The sequence below is a fragment of the Belonocnema kinseyi genome, chromosome 7 (assembly GCF_010883055.1).
Source record: "Belonocnema kinseyi isolate 2016_QV_RU_SX_M_011 chromosome 7, B_treatae_v1, whole genome shotgun sequence".
In the NCBI taxonomy this organism is placed as follows: Eukaryota; Metazoa; Arthropoda; class Insecta; order Hymenoptera; family Cynipidae; genus Belonocnema; species Belonocnema kinseyi.
This window is the reverse complement of record NC_046663.1, coordinates 82693234-82714377: the sequence shown is the minus strand read 5'-3', so window position 1 is coordinate 82714377 and position 21144 is coordinate 82693234. Positions and strand designations below refer to the sequence as shown.

At 26.8% G+C, this 21144-nt stretch overlaps 2 protein-coding genes across 2 annotated transcripts in view; one reads left to right on the top strand and one right to left on the bottom strand.

The window, feature by feature from the left end:
- LOC117176774 (S1 RNA-binding domain-containing protein 1) overlaps window positions 1-11892 on the bottom strand; it is a 17402-nt gene extending 5510 nt beyond the window's left edge. Inside the window, exons 1-2 of the mRNA XM_033367070.1 lie at window positions 10875-11892; window positions 6152-7747 (exon numbers count right to left, since the gene is read on the bottom strand). Of these exons, the coding sequence (XP_033222961.1) occupies window positions 6152-7747; window positions 10875-10937 (1659 nt within the window). The 5' untranslated portion in view covers window positions 10938-11892. The remainder of the gene's footprint in view (window positions 1-6151; window positions 7748-10874) is intronic.
- Window positions 11893-11904: 12 nt separating this feature from the next.
- Window positions 11905-17111, top strand: LOC117176775. Its single transcript, XM_033367071.1, has 2 exons — window positions 11905-12299; window positions 15947-17111. The coding sequence occupies exons 1-2, from the start codon at window positions 12132-12134 to the stop codon at window positions 16763-16765; spliced, it is 987 nt and encodes a 328-aa protein (XP_033222962.1). The 5' UTR covers window positions 11905-12131; the 3' UTR covers window positions 16766-17111.
- Window positions 17112-21144: the final 4033 nt, after the last annotated feature.

The following is a 21144-nucleotide window of genomic DNA, read 5'->3' as shown; positions in this document are numbered from 1 at the left end:
ATTTTCAACCAAGATGAATCTTCAACTAAATGATAGAATTTCCAAACAAAAAAGATGGCTTTTCAACCAAATAGTAGAATTTTAAACCGAAAATATATTAGTACACTTTTAAATTAGGAATAATCAACTTGCAGCCATAAAAGATAAAGTTTAAACCAAAAATAGTAATTTTCTACCAAAAGATGAATTTTCAATCCAAAAGCATGGATTTTCAACACACAAAAAAGATTTTTTAACAAAAAAAATGAATTGTCGGCCAAAAAATAAGACTTTTTAATCAAGTAGTAGAGTTTTTAAACAAGAGATAATTTCTTAACCAACATATAATATTAAACTTTTTAGTTAAAAAGAATTACCTTTCAATCATAATATATGAGTTTTCAACCAAAAAAGATGATATTTCTAAGCCGAACGATAAGTGTTCATTCCAAAAGTAGTAAAATTCTTGTTTTGAAGTGGCATAATTTTTTAAATCTACCATTTTAATTTGTTTAAATTTGAAAATGTTGTATTTTCAACTGATTAATTAGAAATGATTCAGTATTAAACTTTTAAATCTGAAATTATAATATTAACGAAGAATAATAATGAAGTTTCTCATTTCAAATTGTTCTATTCAAAATGATTGATTAGAAAAAAATCATTTAATTGGAAATTATTCAATTTTTTAAAAAGGTTTGAAATCAGTTTATAAACCTTTAAAATCAAAAATTATTTCATTTCGAACTTTTTAGATTGACAAATGTTTAACAATTAAGGCCTTCCATTCGAAATAGTTCAATTTTTTTATATCTACAATTTAAAATTGGACAAGGTTTCAGAATTTATATTTAAAATGGATGAATTAGAAATAGTTCAGATTTAAACGATTAAATTTGAAATGATGTAATTATGAAATGTTTAATTAAAAATTATTTCCTTTGGAGCATTTTAAATTCAGAACTATTCAATATCCAAAAAATTGTAATTTGAAATTGTCCGAATATTTAAAATTGCATTTAAACATTTTTTAATCAACGATATAGTTTTTCTTTTGATTAGAATTTCGATTTTTAACCACTAAAATTAAACTTTTCTTTAATTATCCATTACAAACTGCGTGCTTTTTAATTTGAAATCTTTAAAATTAGACAATTGGAAATTTTAAAGAATTTTAAATTAAAAACTCACTAAGATTTGCATAATTTCATGTGATATACTACGTGTGAAGTGATTGGATAGGCTTTTTTTTAAACAAAAATAATTTTTTGCAATTTTTATTGAGTAAAAGACCACCTTTTATAATCTTTGTGAAATATTAGAACTTTTTTAGAATTTTTGAAATCTTGTATCTGTGTTACAGGCAATGTATATAATCCCTAGGCATTATATATACATATAATGCCCAGAGGAGACCAGGCAAAGTGTATAATAAATATTCTCCATTATTTGAGTGCAATTTATCCTTTTTTTAACTTTCCTTAATTTGCTGATTTCAAAGATATTAAGATGTACTTTTTTCAAATTATTCATAGTGAGACGCAGTTTAAAAAAAATGTTGAATTTAAGATTTTAAAAAATGTTTGTATTTTTCAAAAATGAATGTTAAAAGTCAATTTTGGATAAAAATCCGCTTCTAATTTTCTTTAAATTTTTTAAAAAATATAGTTTACAATGTGCTTTAAAAGCCCCGTAATGTCAGGATCTTCCGAATTGTTAAACTTATTTTCAACTTCTCAATTAGTGTGAGCTAACAATTAGTTCAAGCAAACCAACATAATTTTTTATGAAACTGAGTATTATTTTAAACAATATTGTCTTTCAATAATGCTAGAAAGTTCTGGGGTTCCTTCTTAAATATTCAACATTTTGCCCACTTTTCAAGTAGGTTAAGGTAAAAATTAATTCAAGTTTCAACTCGATTTACCTGGTATTGACGATTATGAATAACATTCTAAAAAACGTCTTTTTTCTTATGAATACGTGTGAAATTTCAAGATTTAACATGAAATTGTTCATTTCATGAATTATCTAGACATTATTTAAAAGTTAGTTAAATCGCATCCATTCTGTATTAGCCTTAATCCAACGTTAATTGAATGGTCGGGGACTAAAAAGGGCTAACCCTTATTCAGACAATTTTTCAGGAGAACGAAATAACTCTTCACCTGTAACGTCTTGGGATAGCATTTTGAGGCACTTTGTTATTTTATGAAAAATAGTAAAATTCAATTTCTTTACTTTCTGAAAAAAGCACGATACGTATGGCAGATTGGAAAACAGACATTTTATATTAAATATATGGATTCTAATTAATTAAATGTTGCAAAACCCTAGAGTTCTGAGCCGGTTATATTACTTTGAGAACGGTAACGAGAATATTGCTCGGAATATAACCGACTCTTTCTTATTTTAAAGCTTGCTTGCTTTAGCAGAAATTAAATTTTTTTTTATATAAATGAAAATGTTTGGTTAGAAATTAAGCTATTATACTTTTTTCTGGAAAACTGAACTCTCGTAGAAAAGTTACTTTTTGTTTAAAATTTATATTTTGGTGTTGAAAAATGAACTAGAATATTTTCTGGATGAAAGTTCCCCTTATACAAAATTTTATTTTGTATTTTTATTACTAATTCATCTGTTTTAGTACAAAATTGATCTTTTTTGATTAAATTGCAACTATTTGGTAGAGAATTGAACTATTTTGTTGAAAATTCGTTCTTTTTGGTTGAAAAATTCGTCTTTTTGGATTGAAAATTCAATTTGTTTCGCAGAAACTTATTTTTTTGTTACGAAAATTCAATTTTTGACGTTACTGAGTTAGCTGGAATCTTTTTTGGATGAAAACTTAACTTTTTTTGCAATAAAAAATTCTTCTGCTTTAAGATAAATTTCATAATTTTTTATAAAAATGAAACTATTTGCTAGAGAATTCAACAATTTTGTTAAAAATTAATCCTTTTTAGTTAAAAATTCGTCTTAGTTATAGAAGAAATTTCATTTTTTGTATGAAAATTCAACGTTTTGGTTAAAAATCGTTTGTCTTTGCTTGATAATTCAACTAATTTGTTTAAAAAATTTGTTTGAGTCGCTTTGTGAAAAAAGCATTTTTTTGTTAAAGATTTACATCTTAAGTTAAAAAGTTATCTCCTTGGTTAAAAGTTTAATTACCTTGTGATAAATTAATCTTTTTTAATTGAAAATTCAACTACTTGGGTCAAAGTTAAACTAAATTGTGGATTTTTTTTATTGAAGGCTTATGCCTGGTTGAAAATGTAACTGTTTAATGGAAAATACTTCTTTTTTATTTAGAATTCATTTTTTAAGATTTATATTTTTTGGTCAGAAATTCGCGTTTTTTGGTTGTGAAAAAATTATTGTTTAGTTTTAAATTTCCTTGTTCTTGCGTAAAAATGCATCAGTTGTGTGGAAAATTAATTTTTTGTTGAACAGTCATATCTTTTGTTTAAACAAGTGAATTTATGTGAAGAAGAAAATTTGTCTTCTGGTTTGAAGGTTCAATAATTTACATAAACTTTTATTTATTTTTTGAGTTCAAAATCTTTATTTGTTGGAAATTCGTCTTTTTGGTTTTAAAATTCTTTTCTTTTGTTGTATAAATTTAATTCTTTTTTTCTTAAAATATAAACTATGACACTTTTTCATTGGCAATTTATCTTTTTAGGTTGAATATTCAACTATTTTGTTAGAAATTCAATTATTTTGTTGAAAATTCCAGTATTTTGTTAAAGAGCTATCTTTTAAAGTAGAAAAAAATTTGTTTAAATAAAATTATTACATTTGAAAAATTTTAATTCGTATATGAAACACTGTAATTCCTGAATAAGTATGAGCTAGAAAATAATTGATATTCAACCGCTGAAATAACCTGAACAATAAAAATATTGTTAAAAATCATAAATTCTTAAATTATTTTAAATTCTGCCATATTCTTGGTTATATAATCTGAACTTAAATTCTCGGAAATTTAAGAACTCTAAAAATCCCCAAAAATGACTTTTGTTCATTAATTTGCTTTTACCAGAATAAATTGCATTTTTCTGGCCAATTGGAAACTATTTCCATAAGTCACAAAAAGTATCAAATTTGAAATTGTTTCACTATATATTATTTTTTAAACAATTACTGTTTGTTTAAACAATTTTTTTCTCACATGTAAAAAGTAAAAAGTCAACATATTTCGGGATAAATCATATACTTGATGAATTTCAATAATAATATTTAAAACTTCAAATATTTGGAAATTATTTATTTTAATAATTTTGTTTAAAACAATTTTTCCTAAGTTTTTTTCTCAGGTTAATGACACAGTTAACGAAAAATAAAGGTAATTTTTTCAGGATATTTTTTTATTGTTTAAACAATTTTTATTCACTTAAATCATTCTTTCATCCTGTAAATCGGGAATTAAGTTAATTTAAGTTATTAATATTATTCTTTAAATTAATCAACATTATTTACATAAAACTGATATATAGCATTTATGGAGAATTTCCGGGTACAATAAAAGGGGATTGGGGGCGTACAGTGGTAAAAAAACGATTTTCTTTGTTCGTTAAATTAATATCTCAAGATTGGCTGAACAGAATTAAATGAAATTTAGACTGAATACAGTTCACTTCATATCTAATAAGGGAAAAATACTCACAAGATCCAAACATATTTTCCAAGGCCGGAAAGTCCATGGGAAATCAGGTACTTTTCATATTTTATAAATAAACTCACTTAAACTTTAAGAAACAATGATACATTTTTTATAATAACGCTTAAATTTGTTAATTTACATCGGTCAAACAGAAATCCACAGGAAAATTGGTACCTCCGATTTTTCATTTTTCTGAAAAATTTGATAAAACATGAAAAAAAACGTGCATTTTTTGCCAGATAGAAAAACTGAAAATTCACGTTTTTTACTTGTTTTATAGAATTTTCCAGGAAAATGAAAAATCGGAGGTACCAATTTTCCTTTGGATTTTAGTTTGGCCGATGTAAATAAAGAAATTTAAGCGTTAATATAAAAAAATGTATCGTTATTTCTAAAGTTTGAGTCAGTTTATTAATAAAATATGAAAAATACCCGATTTCCCATAGATTTTCCGGCCTTGGAAAATATATTTGGATCTTGGAAGTATTTTTTTCTTATTACGTATGACGTGAACTGTATTCAGTCTAAATTTCATTCAATTCCGTTCAATCAATCTTGAGATATTAGGTTTATGAACAAAGAAAAACGTTTTTTACCACTGTGGGGCGTCAACATTAGAAATTAATGGATGTGAATTATTCCTTGAACATTTCTTAAGAGGCGATCAAGCTTTAATTTATAAAAAGTTAATAAAATGTACTTATTTTTTTACATTTCTTTCGAAAGACGAGCCTTTTTAATTTAAAACCCCATCATAATTTCAAAAGCTCGGGGGCACTAGTTAGGGTTGACCGATTAAAAAAAAATGGAATTTATTTTTCCCTAAAACACACAGATTTGGAAAGGGAAGAGGTGATCGATCGGCAAAAATCGAAAGTCAACTGTGTACAGGTATAAATGTGAACACACTATTTTTGCACTCATTTAAGACCTTTTTTTATAAATCTGAAAATCTTCAAAAATGGCATTTCTGAAAATTAATAATTAAACTAACTTTTTCGTTAAATAAAAAAGGGTTAAAATAAATTTTGAGAAGTTGCTTGTCGCGAATCTCTTAAAAATTCGATTAAATTTTAATTTAAAAAATTCAAAATCTGATGAAAATTGTAAATTAAATATTAATAAATAATTAAATATTCAATGTTTTAAAAATAAAATTACCCTTATTCAGATGGTTGTTTGTTACAAGTAAACTGAATCTTTTGACCGTTCATGAAATTCAGCAAAAAAAGTGATGTCACTGAGGACAGTGGCTACGCAGTAATTCCTTTCCATCAAATCAAAATTCTATTAAATTATGTCATGTTTTAATCAATAGCGAGTAAACGTGTGTTGAATCCTATAAGATTTGGTCAATTTCTCATGGCCTTCTTTAACTGCATCATTATATTCAAAATAAAGATTATATACTTTGCCTATCTCGTGCCGGGCATTATATATAATATCCAGGCATTATATATAATGCCTAGGGATTATATATAATGCCTGTAACATCTGCATACCAACCTCGTTCAAAGTCTGGTCCAATCGCTTTTCAGGCAAATCATGCTGGTACATTCCCACGCCCAAATGTTTCGGCTCCACCTTGACCAACTCAGCCATTGGATCTTGAAGTCTCCTAGCAATCGAAGCCGCCGAAATCAGATTTGGATCCAGATTGGGAAACTCTTTCTTCGCTTCGTCGCTGCAACTGTAAATCGAGGCTCCCGCCTCATTGATGATCGTATACGAAACATTCAACGGGGCAAAAGTGTTAGCCTTGATCATATTAGCCAGGAAGACTTCAGTTTCTCTGCAAGCAGTTCCATTACCCAAAGCAATCGAGGTGCAATTATAGGTCTTCACCATCGACGCCAGACTGCTCACGGACTCTTTAAACGATCCCGGCCTAGAATGTGGATATATTGTATTTGTTTCCAAAACATCGCCATTTTCCGACACTACAGCAAGTTTACAACCATGGTAAAATCCAGGATCGATCCCTAGCACAGGTTTTCCTCGAAAGGGAGGCGTGAGAATCAGTTGTTTCAGATTCGTTGAGAAGACATCTATCGATGCAGTTTCCGCCGTCTCGTTCATCTCGTTCCTGAATCGACGAACTATAGCTGGTTTGATGCTTTTCTTGTAGGCGTAATCAAATGCCTCTTGAATCAGACTTGAATGAGTTTGGGATGTCCTGATCGCCTGTTGATAAAGAGTCAGTACATGATTCTTCAAGGCTCTCTCGAAAAAATCAGGAATGATGATTTTCACCACGAGACATTTCTGCGACTCTCCTCGATTGATTGCCAGAATCTGATGCGGTTTGATGTTCTTTTCGTTCGATTTGAAATCGTAGTAGATCTCGAATTTGCTGGCATCATTGTTCTTCTTCTCCACTTTCACTTTCTTCTCAATTTTCACAGCTTTCTCCGTCTTCACATTATCTTCTTTTGCCCCTTTACCCTGAGAGGTTTCAATCTGAATTATTGTAGTCTTGCGCAACTCACGGATCTTTTCGAACATGGTCTTGTGTTTGCTGATAACGTCTGCTATTATGTGAATAATTCCGTCCTTAATTTCTTTAACAGTTTTCAATCCCTCTCGTTTTTGGTCGATATATGACGACAAATCGTCGATCTTTTGGCCCTCGAGTATAGCTTCAGTTACAGCTCCGAGGCCTAGTTCGCGCGCTCTTTCGGAAAGAGCGCGTTTCAGAGGAGCTTTGAACATTGCATAAATGTGTTCCAGATCGTTGAGGGATTTTGTGGATTTGACTATCGCGTAAACATCTGGACTCCATTTTCCCAGCTTGTCGATCATTGTGAGGATGGTGTTTGCTCGGTGTCTGATCGATTTGGCACGCTCGAAACATTCTTTAATGATTCTCAATTGTTCTGGTTCCAAACCGCCGGTAACATTTTTTCTGTACCTGGCTATGAACGGAATGGTGTTGTCGGCTTTGAAGAGTTCAATAATATTCTCTGCTCGGTAGTGACTGATATTGGCGACTTCACTGACATATTGAGAATCGGTCCATTCCACGCATGGTAATCCGCGCACGGATAGATTAGCATCATCCTTTGTCTCGACTGATTCATAATTATCATCGGTACTTGGTCCCTAGAAAAGAAAAATCATTTTAAAACGAAATAAGGGCGCCTACTCAAATACTGGAAAAAAAATCTGTGCCAATTCCAGGCTTTTCTCCAGGTATCCCAAGTTTTTTCAAGGTATAATTTTTCATAGTGCGGAACCATTCAAATATCTCGCGTTTTTTAAAAAGATCATTTACATTACAATGTATTTTTAAATGTATTAGAACCATCGATTAATTGAATAAACATTTAATTAATCGCTGGTTTGTAATAATAATTGTATAAATAATAATGAAATAATACTCAATATATAATCATTTCTTGAATTTGTCCCTCAAGTTCATGACTTTAAATAACAATGGAAACAAATTTTTACTATATCTTCTTATACAGAAAATTCAGTGAATATTTAGGTAAAATTAATGTGGGTATCATATTAAATTTAATTTGAACCATTTAAAATTCCTAACTTTTAAAGTAAAAATATTTGATAAGAATAATTGAATTTTTTACTAAAAAATATTAATTTTGGAACCAAACAGTTGAATTTTGAACCAAAAACTATTCGTTTTGTACCAAAAATGGAATAATTGAATTTTTATTCACAAACATTAATTTTCAAACAAAAAATTAACCAAAATTATAAATTTTCAACTAAAATGATGATCCTTCAACTGGAAAAGTGGAATTTTAAACCAAAAATATTTATTTTTAACAACAAAGTTTAACTTTAAATCAAGTAGTTTTATTTTCAAACTAAAATATAAATTTTCAAATAAATATGTGAATATTTACAAGAATTACTTGAATTTTTTAACCAAAAGATGAATTTTTAAAAAAGCAAATAAATTTTCAACAAAGAAAGACGACTTTTCAACAAAATACGTGAGTTTTTAACTGAAAAAATACCATTTTTAACCCAATAGTTGAATTTTGACCTAAAAAAGATCAGTTTTTACTAAAAAATGTAATAAATAAATTTTCAGTTAAAAATTGAATCTTCAACAAAACTGATGAATTAATTATAAAAAAAAATAATTTTTAACTAAAGAGATGAATTTTTTACTGTAATGATGGAATATTTAATTAGAATAGTTACATTTTCAGTTTAAAAAAATATAATTTTTTACAGAAAACAGAAATCATTTTCAAACAAACAAACTAAATTAAAAAAAAAGAATTTTTAAGAAAAGAGTTGAATTTTCAACCAAGTAGTTAAATTTTCGTTGCAAAAAAGAATTTTACAGGAAAAATGTAGTGATTTTTCATTCAAGAGAGAGAATAAATTGCAAACTGTTGAATTTTTAAGAAAAGATAAAATTTCAACGAAGAAGATTAATTTTCCATAAAAAAGAACGAATTTTCAACATAATACATAAATTTTCAAGAATATAGTTAAATATAGTAAAATAAAGCTACTTGTACAAATGAATAATCATTATTATTCAATTTGATAGGCCAATAAAAAAAATAAATAAGCAAATTTGTACTACTTTGGTCAAAAATTCATTTTTTTGGTAAAAACGTGATCACTTTAGTTGGATATTTATCTCTAGGGTTGAAAATTGGTCTATTTGGTTGAAAATTAATTTTTAAACTCAAAATTTAAATGTTCCCTTTTTGAATGAAAAATTTGTTATTTTTCATTTGAAAATTTAAATATTTTGTAGAAAGCGCATCTATTTCGTTAAAAATTCTTCTTTTTAGCCGACAATTAATCTTCATTAATGAAAATTCAACAGTTAAATTTTGCATAGACGAATTTTCTACAAAATTTAACTGTTCAAAATTCAACATTCTATTCTAAAAATAAAAAGTCGATCATTTCAAAATTTAGAACGTATAAAATTGAATTTCTAACAACGTTAATTTTTTTTAATTGGCACAATACAACATTTATAGTTTTAAAATTTCACATCTTTCATATATTTAAATCTGAATATGGAAAAATAATTGAAAAATTTCGAAAAAGCATTATTCACAAAATAATTCAATTTTCAAAAAAAAAGTTAAATTTTTAATTAAACTGTTAAGTTTTAAATTTAGAAAGATAAGTTTCTAACCAAATGGTCTAATTTTTATGAAAAAAAGACTGAACTCAAACAGATAATAAAATTTTCAAAAAAAAAAATTCAATTTTCAACAAAATCATTTATTTTTTAACAAAATATTCGAATTTTTATCTAACATAAATAATAGTTACATTTTCAAGACAAAAAGACAAACTTCTAAGAAGACAGTTGAATTGTCGACAAAAAATGTTAAAAAAAATTAATTTTCAATAAAATAGTTACATTTTCAACTAATGAGTGGATTTTTCAATAAACAAATACAACTTTCAACAAAAATACTTGAATTTTTAACCCAATACATAATTGAGATTTCAAACTACAAAAATGAATTCTCAAAACTTCAACCCAAAAAGATCAAATTTCTGCAAAAAGAAAAGAATTTTCAAAACAAAAAGACGAATTTTCAAAAGAATACATGAGTTTCAATTAAAAATGGAAAACTTAAATTTACAGTAAAAAAATTATTTTCAACAAAAAAAGACAATTCTTGGCAGATAAAGATTTGTCAGTCAATAAATATTTTGAATCACATCATTGGTTTTTCATTGTGAATCTTTTTCATGCTCATTTTGCATAAAATTATTCCTGAAAAAATAGATTTCTTTTCGATCTCAAATTAACATTTTTTAATAGAGACACTAAACTTATGATTCGTGCTAATCTGCAGGGCTTGCTTATTAATATTATAATAATTCTTTTTTTTTTTTTTGAAAGAAATCCTTTTATTTCAATTTTTGTATAAATAATTTATTAAAAATTAGCGATTTTAGAAATGTATTCACATTTTTTGATTATTTCTTTGCTTATTTGGAAAATATAATGATCTAAATAGAATGATTCAGAATCACACACAACTACATTTTTATTTTAAAATATTATCATCCAAAGGAAGCAATTGCAAACAATACAAAAACAGGCAAATAAATTACTAACAGGAATATTATATTAGGGTGTAATATAACCCTGTAATAATTATTTTCCTAAAGTTTGTTTTTGTAACGGGATGACTATAAACTTAAAAAGTCAATTTCAGATTCTATTGTAGGTGAAGAAATGTAAAAAATATATTAAATTCATTACCTGGACCTCGTCGGCTTCAGCTTTTGTTCGCTTCTTGCCTCTTCTTTTTTCACCTTTTCCCATTTTTTTGATTGAGACAGGTTTTTTCAATTCTGAATTTTGTGGGTATTCTTCGTAATATCCGCAGTAACAATCTTCGTCTTCCTCGTCAGATTCCTATTCTTCGTCGTCGTAATCTTCAGAATCATAATATTCTTCATCGACGGAATCCTCAGAATCAGAATAATCTTCGTCGTTGGAATCCTCGTAATGGTAACATCCTTTTTTATCAAAATAAAAATTCAAGAATTCTTCCTCGTCTTCGGTGTCAGAATCTTCCTCTTCACATGATTCTTCTTCACAGGCTTCTTGTTCACAAGACTCTTCCTCTTCACAGGATTCTTAGTCTTCACAGTATTCTCCGTTTTCGTAATATTCGTCGTAATCGTTATTGTAATTAGACGCGACGTAATAATAATAGTACGACATTGTCGGAATCTAATTTCAAAACTTCTGGAATCACATTTAGAAGCACACTCTCTATCAAATACACGCCTCGCTTTTGTTTTTGCAAACTCGCACTACTCGCCGCGCTTTCCATACTCGACGACATAATGGAGACACTTCAGACAGTATAGACAAAGCAAACCCACGTGACTAAATTAAAAACACTAGAAAAAGTGGGAAAACCTGACTTTAATCTAAGAAAACACTTAATATCGTTACATAATTAGAAGATAATATATATTTTTATTCTTGATCAGTATTAACTCCGAGAAATGTAAATTTAAGCTCAAAAATCACAATATCTTAAATTTCCCGCCTTTTGTGACAAACACATGTTACTGCGAACATCGAATATTTTGTTCATAAAGTTTTGCACTGATTCTAACTAATTATTCGTAAATAATGCTTCATAATAAAAGCCATAGTTATGCTTCTTTTAGAGAATACTGCGAATGCTCATAACCTGCGCTAATTACAATGTTTGAGCATCATGTGCGGCCTCCAGAAAACAGAACGAACCCGACTCAACACGAATTTGGCATAACGGACATAACCTGACATAACCTAACCTTGACACTTGGATATTCGATAGTTCGATTTAGCGAAAGTGTGTGTGTGTGTGTGCGTGAGAGGGGTTGGGGGCTGGAAAAAGATAGAACATAACCTCACTTGTCATCACATAAACACGATAAAGATGTTTTGATTTGGATTTTTGTTAATAGGTTAACAGTAAAGCAAAATAAAGTTGCGATTTAAAATAGGGGATAAATAATGGCAAATAATTCCCGTCGCTTTTTACAATTAATCACGGAACGATTCCACAAGTCCTCGCTTTTAAATAATGCGAGTACTGCACTTGGAAATGCTTCGGAAAAAGCTCAAGAAAAATTAACAAATATGCAACACGTTGCAACTGAAAAATACGGAAATATTGTAAAGGTATTGTGCAATTCCATCTTTTTCAAAAAAAAAAATATATATATATATTCCTCTCGCTCGTGTCCTCATATCAAGAGGTTATGATTTTATTTTTTCTCTATTTACTTAACTTTTTTTATTTATACTTAAAATATCACAAATTCCATATCATATGATACATATATAATGCAATTTAAAATGATTTTAATTTCAACTCTTTTTTTTAAAGTTCATTTGTTAACTTTGACAATTAAAAATGACTTGAAATTGAAACTGTTCAATATAATGATTTGAATAAAAAAAATGTTAATTTTATTGTGTTAAATATTTAGCCAAATTTGACTTACCGTTATAATTTTAATTATTCTATTAATTTTTTTTTATTTTTAAAAGAAAGCGTTCAATTTTGATGCATAAATAACAATTGAACCAATTGTTAATATAAAACTACTTGAAATAATTTGAATTATAAGTTAAACATTATTTATAATTTAGACAAATTTTAATTGTTAAATTTGGCATGTCTAATTTAAAACTCCTTAAAAATACAATAATTTGGAACATTTCGAAATTTTTGCACTGATTTTTCAGTTTAGATAAAAGCTAGTAATTTTAACGCAGAAGTATACTTTGCGAACAAAAATCCATTATTTGAATCTGAAAATCAATAATGTTAATTGTTTGTTGATTTAATTCATGTGCAACAGCCTAGCACTGGAAAGGTTCTTTTTTCGCTGGGATTTTCAAAAATCTTGCTTTTTTCAATTCTTTTCAATATTTTTAGGATTTATACATTTTCATTTATTTATTTCCATATTTTTAGTTTTACTAGGATAAAATCTCATTTTTATATGCCTAAAATAGTTAAAATAATTTTTAAAAGCTTTGCAAACTACTTTACAATTTTTCCGAACATATAGAAACTCAAAAGAAATGTAGGTTTAAAATTTATTTTAGCTTTTTGAAGTTTATAAAAATGCGACTTGGCCCAGGAAAATTGGGTAATAATAAAATCTTAACAGATTTTGGAAAATTGAGCATATTATGTAGATGAAGCAAAAATTAATATTAACAATCTATGTAAAACTCTGTCGATTACAAATTTCTAACAATTATTTTAATCCCGCCGAACTTCAAGATATAGATAGATCTATTTCAAATTTTACGCGGGTGACAAGGGATCCCAAATACATATTTTCAGTGATATTTGCAATAAAATAAAAGTTTAACCCAACAAAAAATTGAAAATGGTCCATAAATATCGCTTTAAAATGGAATGAAGAATTTTTCCAAAAGAAACTTCCAAAGTTGAACAAGATTTGACTTCCGCAAGTTATTTTTAAACTTTTTTTTTTTTACTTACATGAGAATAATGCTGACTTCAGGAAAAGTTATCTCTACGAAAGATATTCAGGGTTGCAGTGGACCTAGAAGTTGTTCTTTTTCAACTTTAGTAGAAAAAATGCTAACTGTTCTTCTAATTCTTTAAATCATGTAAATGTATGACATTTTTGAACAAGATCGATTTAAAATTTCATCATTCTATAATCATATCTAAAACCACAAAATTTTGACAACTTTGAGTTTTAGAGGTTTCAATTCAAATGTATAATTGTAATGCTTATTTCTGGAATGATTAAATTTTGGTTCCTTGAAGGCTCAAATAAAAAAATTTGAATGAAGATTATCTTTTCAGTTATAAATTTTATTATTTGGATGAAAATTTAGCAATTTTGTTCAAAGACATCCTTTTTGTTGCAAATTCAACTGTTTTATTACCTTTTGTTTAAAATTCATATTTTGGTGCTGATAAGTCAACTGAAAGTTTTTTTGGATAAAAACTATTTTTTTTCTGAAACTTTGTCTTTTTGATTTAAAAGTTCATATTTTTCTTTATAAATATTGCATCTTCCTTGGAAAAAATGCAACTGTTTTGTTGAAAATTAAACTATTTCCTAGAAAATTTACTTTTTGTTTCAAATTCCTATTTTTTTCTTATAAATTTAATTAAAATCTTTTCTGATGAAAATTTCATTTTTTTGTTGAAAATTTGTCTTTTTGATTTAAAAATTCACTTGCTTTAGTAGAAATTTCATTTTTTTAGACAAAAATGTAACTGTTTGGTTGAAAATCTACCAATCTTGTTAAAAAGTCATATATTTGGTTAAAAATTCAACTATTTTGCAGAAAATTAACTTATTGTTTACTATTCTTATTTTGGGGTTGGAAAGTGAATTGGAATCTTCTTTGATTACAAATTTAACTATTTTTTTCTAACTGATCTATTTTAGAAGAAACTTCGCCTTTCTTGAATAAAAGTGCAACTGTTCTGTTAAAATTCAACCTCTTTTTTCAAATTTTGGCTTTGGTTTTAAAAATCAGCTGCTTTAGTAGAAATTACACCTTTCTTGGATAAAAATGCAACTTTTTGGTTGAAAAGTCATACTTTTTGGTTGAAAATTCTGCTGTTTTGTTGAAAATGTAACTATTTTGTAGGAAATTGACTTTTTGTTTAAACTTTAAAAAACAATTTTTCGTTTTTTATTATAAATTCATCTGTTTAAGTAAAAATTTCAGCTTTCTTGAATAAAATTTAAAAATGCAACTGCAATCTGGTAGAGAATTAAAGTTTTCTGTTAAAAGTTCATCCTTTTTGGTTGAAAAATTCGCCTTATTACATTGAGAATTGAATTTTGTTCGTAGAAACTTATTTTTTGTAAAATAATAGATATTTTGATAGTGAAAAGTCAACTAAAATCTTTTTTACCAGTAAATTCAAATATCTTTTTCAAAGTTTATCTTTTTGATTAAAAAATTTTATCTGTTTTAGTGGTATTAAAATTTTTAACATGAACGTGCTACTTTTTTGTTAAAAATTCTTCTTGTCTTAAGTATTTAATTATTCTGTTTGAAAGATTCTTTGAATCACTTTGTTAGGATATCATTTTTTTTCTTGAAAATTTACAGTTTTAACTGAAAGTTCATCTCTTCGGCTGATAGTTTAACTATTTTGTTAAGAAATAGTCTTTCTTAATTGATTTAGTTAAAAATGTACCTTCCATTTTTTTAGAATTAATCTTTTTTAGTTGAAAATTTAATTTTTGTAGAGAAAATTCGTCTTTTGGCTTGAAGGTTTATTACTTTAGATATGCTTTTATTTATTTCTTGAGTGAAAAATCTTTATTTGTTGGAAAATCGTCTTTTTGGTTTTAAAATTATTTTGTTCTTGTATACATTTTATCTTTTTTTAATAAAATATAAACCATGATACTTTTTTGTTGGGATTTATCTTTTTATGTTGAAAATTCAACTATTTTGGTCAATATTGAATTATTTTGTGGAAAATTCAAGTATTTTGTTAAAAACTAATCTTTTATAGTAGAAAAGACAAAAAAATAATTTAATAAATTTGACCATTTTAAATTTGTATCTAAAATACTGTTTTATTCCGTTTGTAAACGATTCAATGTTAAGAACATTACAAGAGAAAAATTCTGGTATTTGAATATTAATGATTAATAAAAATGAAAAATTAGTCAAGGCTAAATCAGGGAATTTTGCAAATGAAGTTATCGGTCTAGCAAAAGATTTCAAATGTAAATGTATGTTTGGTACATAAATTTTTGAAGTTTGCTAAAATTTCATGAGAATATTGTTTTTAATTTTAGCAAGTGAATGGCGCAGGCACAACTATAATACAAGATTTGAATGCAGCCGCTTTGCAACCCTCAAGTCCAATACCAGTTCGACTCATAAATTGGTGGAAATGGTACCAACAATTAACTGGTTTGGATACCATCGAAGTAGCCAAAGCGAACGTAATTCGTGTCCAGGACACTCTCTTTAAATGCCAGGAAGAGCGGCGATCCCTACATCGCCAGTCTTCTCTCCTAAACGACAAATTGAAAGAAATATACGCCGAACTGGTGCAAACTAAACGCGACGATTCGAAATACGTGCAACTGACGATTATGGAAAATAAAGGTCTTCAAGAAGAGGCGAGACTTAGAAATCAACTGAACCTTTTAGAAAATGAGGAGAGGGATCACTTCACCCAGCTGGCTACTGCAATCAAAGAATATCACGACAGTCAAGCTATGAATGCTCAGAAATACAAGTACTTGTCCATTCTTGCTTCGGCTTTGCTAGCCATTTTATCACTAACCGGATCTATGATTTACAATAACAGGAGGATAGTCGATGTTCGAAATGTGATAGCTGAGGCGCAGCGTAAAAATGAAGCTACTTTTAGAGAGAGCTTTCTCTCTTTGGAAGCAAGTTCCAATGAAAAACTTTCGGAAATAATTGAGACTCTGAAAAAGACAAATTCTCTTCCTTTGCATGAGATTAAATCGAGTAGCACTGTTAGCGAACCGATAATTGACTCGAATCCAGTACCTAAGGCGACTAATATGCAGATTTTGTATTTACTCTCTGGTATTATGCTGTTTCATTTGGTATTAATACAGTCACTGACTTCGTCGTGATTATTAAGATTTATCTTGGATTTTAACAGATCGATCTTTTGAGTCTTTTTTAGAGTAACAAATGAATTAAACTATTTTTTCTTCTTCAATTGATCAAATTCCGAGAGTATTTAAAATTCGGATTAATATTCCTAATAATCTCTGGTAGTTAATCAAATTATATATAAATAATAGTATCTTTGTAAGATGCATATATGTACAGAATTTGGTATGCTTCGGTGATTTTATGTATCCCTATTAATTACATAGTAGAAGGAACAATGTAAAATATTGTATTATAGTAGGATTTGCGCAAATAATTGTTTACATTTGTTAAAAAGATTGTTATAATAAAATATTTAACGAACTTTCACTTCTTTAACTTGACTTTGAATTTTGAGCTCTACTTCGATAAGTATATAATAGAAGGAAATAGGTTATTTATTCCGGAGAAAAGTGGGACAAATTCTATGTTTTAATAGAGGAATTGTCTCGCTTTTGCTCTGAGGGGCTCATTTTTAATATAGATTCTCTTTTATAAAAGGAATAAATCAATGGTCGCTGGACCGGGAATTTTTTGAGACCGAGAATTGACAGTGAAATTATTTTTTGACTGAAAACGTTTTGAAAAAATGTTATAGTTAGTTGAATTGTTATCTTTTTCAATTATGAAATAATTCAGTGAACAATTAAAAGCGTTTGAAGTTGAAATTTTTTTATTTTATCAACTGTAAATATAAATAAATTATTTGTAAAATGAATCTATAATTTAAGTATTAAAAGGGGACAATAATTGATTTGAAAAAAAAACGATTCGAAATCCGTGCAAAATTATAAAATTTCAGATTTTAACATCAAAAATTAAACTGTTTCAATACGAAAGTCTTAGTCATTAAAAAAATGCAAACATCCGACTGAAACTTTATAAAATATTTTTCACTGAAAAATAACTTCAAAATAATGTATTTGCAATTAAAGGCTCTTACCAAATTTCACATAATTTTTCAGTCTAAAATAATCAATTTTTAATCCATTCAATTTCAAATTTTTTAATCAGGAAAAAGAATAATTATTTAATATTTTACAATATTTGACTTTTCATTTAAGAGGATTAAATTGAAAACAAATATTTAAAAGTAAACAATTTGAAGATGAATTGTTTGATATCGAAGGCCTTGAATCGTTAAAATTTCGAATTTATTATTATTTTTTTTAATGTTTAATTTGTAAGTGAAATTGTTCAATTTTGATGTTTAAGTAACAATTGAACACTTATTATTTGTAAAAAATTCAGTAATTTTAAGAAGTATTTAGAAGCTTTGAAAAGATTCAAAATTAATTTAAAACTTAGGATTTCAAAATATATAAACGAAGTGTGTACCGAAAAAAATTCGGCTATTCGTACCGAAAATGCAGTTCAAATAGTCACAGCCTAATTGAAAAAATATATTTAGATTTTTCCAGATTTAGGAAAAAATTATAAACTTATTAAAAATTATTAAAGGATCAAGAGAATCAAAATATTTTCTTAAGATTCCTACGAAATATCCTAGAATATACAAAAAGATTTTAAAAGGTTTCCAAAATTATTGAAAAAGAATCTGAAAGATTAAATAAATAAGTTTAAATCAATTTAATTTTTAACGTTTCTAGCAGAAAATTGGTTGAAATAATATAATTTTGAACATTTGAAAGTTCATTGATTCTATAACTTAGAGCATCGAAAATGATAACGTGGATTTATATTTTTATAATTGAATCTCTAACGTTAAACTCATTAATTTATGAAAATTCTAAATTTTGCAGTTTATCTGCATTTCACTTAAAAATATTCAATTGAAAAGTTTTAGAACCTTGCATTGTTTACGTGTAAATTATGGGGCATTTCAATACAAAATTTTGGAATTAAAAACTTTTAGGTTTCAATTTCAAAAGTGAAAAATTCAAGAGTTCTAATTTGAGTGCTTTAATTTGTAGTTTATTTTTTATTACTTCAAATGGTAAAATATTTAGCTTTAGAGTTCGAAATTTTCAATTTTATTGACCGTGAAAAATGTTAGAGAACAGAGAAAAACCAGGAATTTTTTTCTTCGATTAATACGGCCACCCTGAAGATTATTTTTTTAACATAAAAGACGAATATTCAATCCAAAAGGAAAAGTGATTTATTCGAATAGACGAGTGTTAAAGAAAACAGTTGAATTTTCGACCAAAAAATCTGCAGAATACTTTAATTTTTAACAAAATATGTAACTAAATCTGCAACAAAATTTTGCAATTAACCAAAAGCAATTACATTTTCAACCAAATAGTTTAGTTTTTAAATAAATATTTTAATTCTCAACCTACCAAGATGAATTCATAAACAAAAAGACGAATTTTCAACCAAGAAGATGAATTTTCTACCAAAATTGTCAACGAAACAGTTTACTTTTTAACTCAAAAAGATAATTTTTCAGCCAAGAATAAAAACGCAAAATTCTGAGCTGAAAAAATTAATTATCAACGAAAAAAAGATTTTCAATCAGTTATGTTCAACAAAAGAAATAGGAATTTTTCACAAAATAGTTGAATCCTCAACCAAAAAGATGATTTTACAACAAAACAGATTAATTTTCTACAAAGAAGACGAATTTTAAAAAAAGACACGGATTTTCGTTCAATTAGATGCACTTGAAACTTATAAATAATACATTTTATACCAATAATAGAATAATTACATTTCTCGATGAAAAATATCATTTTTAAACAAACAAAAACGAATTTTTAACGAAATGGTTCAATTCTCAAGCAAAGAGGTGAATCTAAAGAAAAAATAATTTTGAACAAAGTAGCTCAACTTTCGAACATATCGTTGAGTTTTCAGTTTGAAAAAATTATGAACTTCCAACTAAATAGATGATGTTCCACACAAAAAATTATTTTTCTATCAAGAAAGGCGAATTTACAACAAAAAAGTTAACTTACAATCAAACAGTTGAATTTTTAATCAAATAGTTCAATTTTCAACTGTAATATTTGAATTTTCAGTTAAAAAATATTAATTTTCAACCAAAATAGGCAAATACTCTACAAACCACAGTTAAATTATAAATTAAGATGATAAATCTTCACCAAGAAAATAATTTTTGAACAAAGTGGTTAAACTTTCAAACATGTAATTGAATTTTCAACAAGAAAAGATTAATTCTCAATGATATTTTAATTTGGAATAAAAAGCAGTTGAATTCTATCAAAAAAGACAACTTTTCAAGGAAAATAGTTGAATCCTCAACCAAAGAAAATTAATTTTCAATTAGTTGCATTTCTGTCAAAAAATATGAAATTTCTACTAATGCACATTCATATTTGATCCGAAAAGAAAAAAAAAATTTCGTTTAGTTGATTTCTTAACATCAAAATATTAATTTTCAACAAAAAAGTTAATTTTCAACCAACTACTTGCATTTTTAATAAAAAAATATCAACTTTAAACCAAAAATGGAATAGTAAATTTACCTTAAAAAATCTATTTTAGCAAAGTTGTTAAACTGTCAACCAACGGGATGAATTTGCAACGAAAATTATTAATCGTCTACTGAAATAGTTATATTTTCAAACAAAAATATTAGTAGCCAAACAAAAAAAGACAAATTTTCTACAAAACAGTTCAATTTTCAACTAAAATAGTTGAACTTCCAATTAAAAAGTATCAATTTCCAACCAAAGATACGAATATTTCACACATCAATTGAGTTTTTATCTAAAATGATAAATATTAACAAGGAACATTATTTTTAAACAAAGTGGTTCAGCCTTAAACCAAGTGATTGGATTTTCAACCAAACTATATGAATTCTCAATGAATAACATAGTAAGTTATTTCAACCAAAATATTTGTAATTTACAAAAAAAAACAGTTTAATTGAACAAAAAAGACCAATTTTCAAACAAAATATTTGAATAATCGGAGCCAAAATTGAACCAAGCATTAGAATTTTTAACGATAAAAAATTAACTTTCTAACAAAAGCGATGAATTTTTAAATAAAAAAGACGAATTTTCAACCAAAAAGATAATATTCTACTAGAATAGTTAGGTTTGCAATCCAAGAAGAGGAATTTTCAGCTAAAAAGGTCGACTTTCAAACAAAATTTTTGAATGTGCAACCAAAAAATAAAATTTTTAACTAAAAATATAATCATCAGGAGGAAGCAGCTCAAAATAAAAGAAATACAAGGACAATAAATGAATAAAAAGATTATATCAGGATGACCGGTTAGCATGTTTAACATCGAACCTTTTAATAAACGGAATAAAAATATTTAAAATTACAATTTATTATCCTTGAAGGTTAATGAAAGTACCTGCTCTTAAAGAAATCAAATGACTTTCTCCAATTATTCTGATTTTAAATAATT

Coding starts and splice junctions, on each gene's coding strand:
- LOC117176775 (XM_033367071.1), top strand. CDS start 12,132: ATGGCAAATAATTCCCGTCGCTTTTTACAATTAATCACGGAACGATTC. Junction 12,300..15,946: donor AATACGGAAATATTGTAAAG/GTATTGTGCAAT, acceptor TTTTAATTTTAG/CAAGTGAATGGCGCAGGCAC.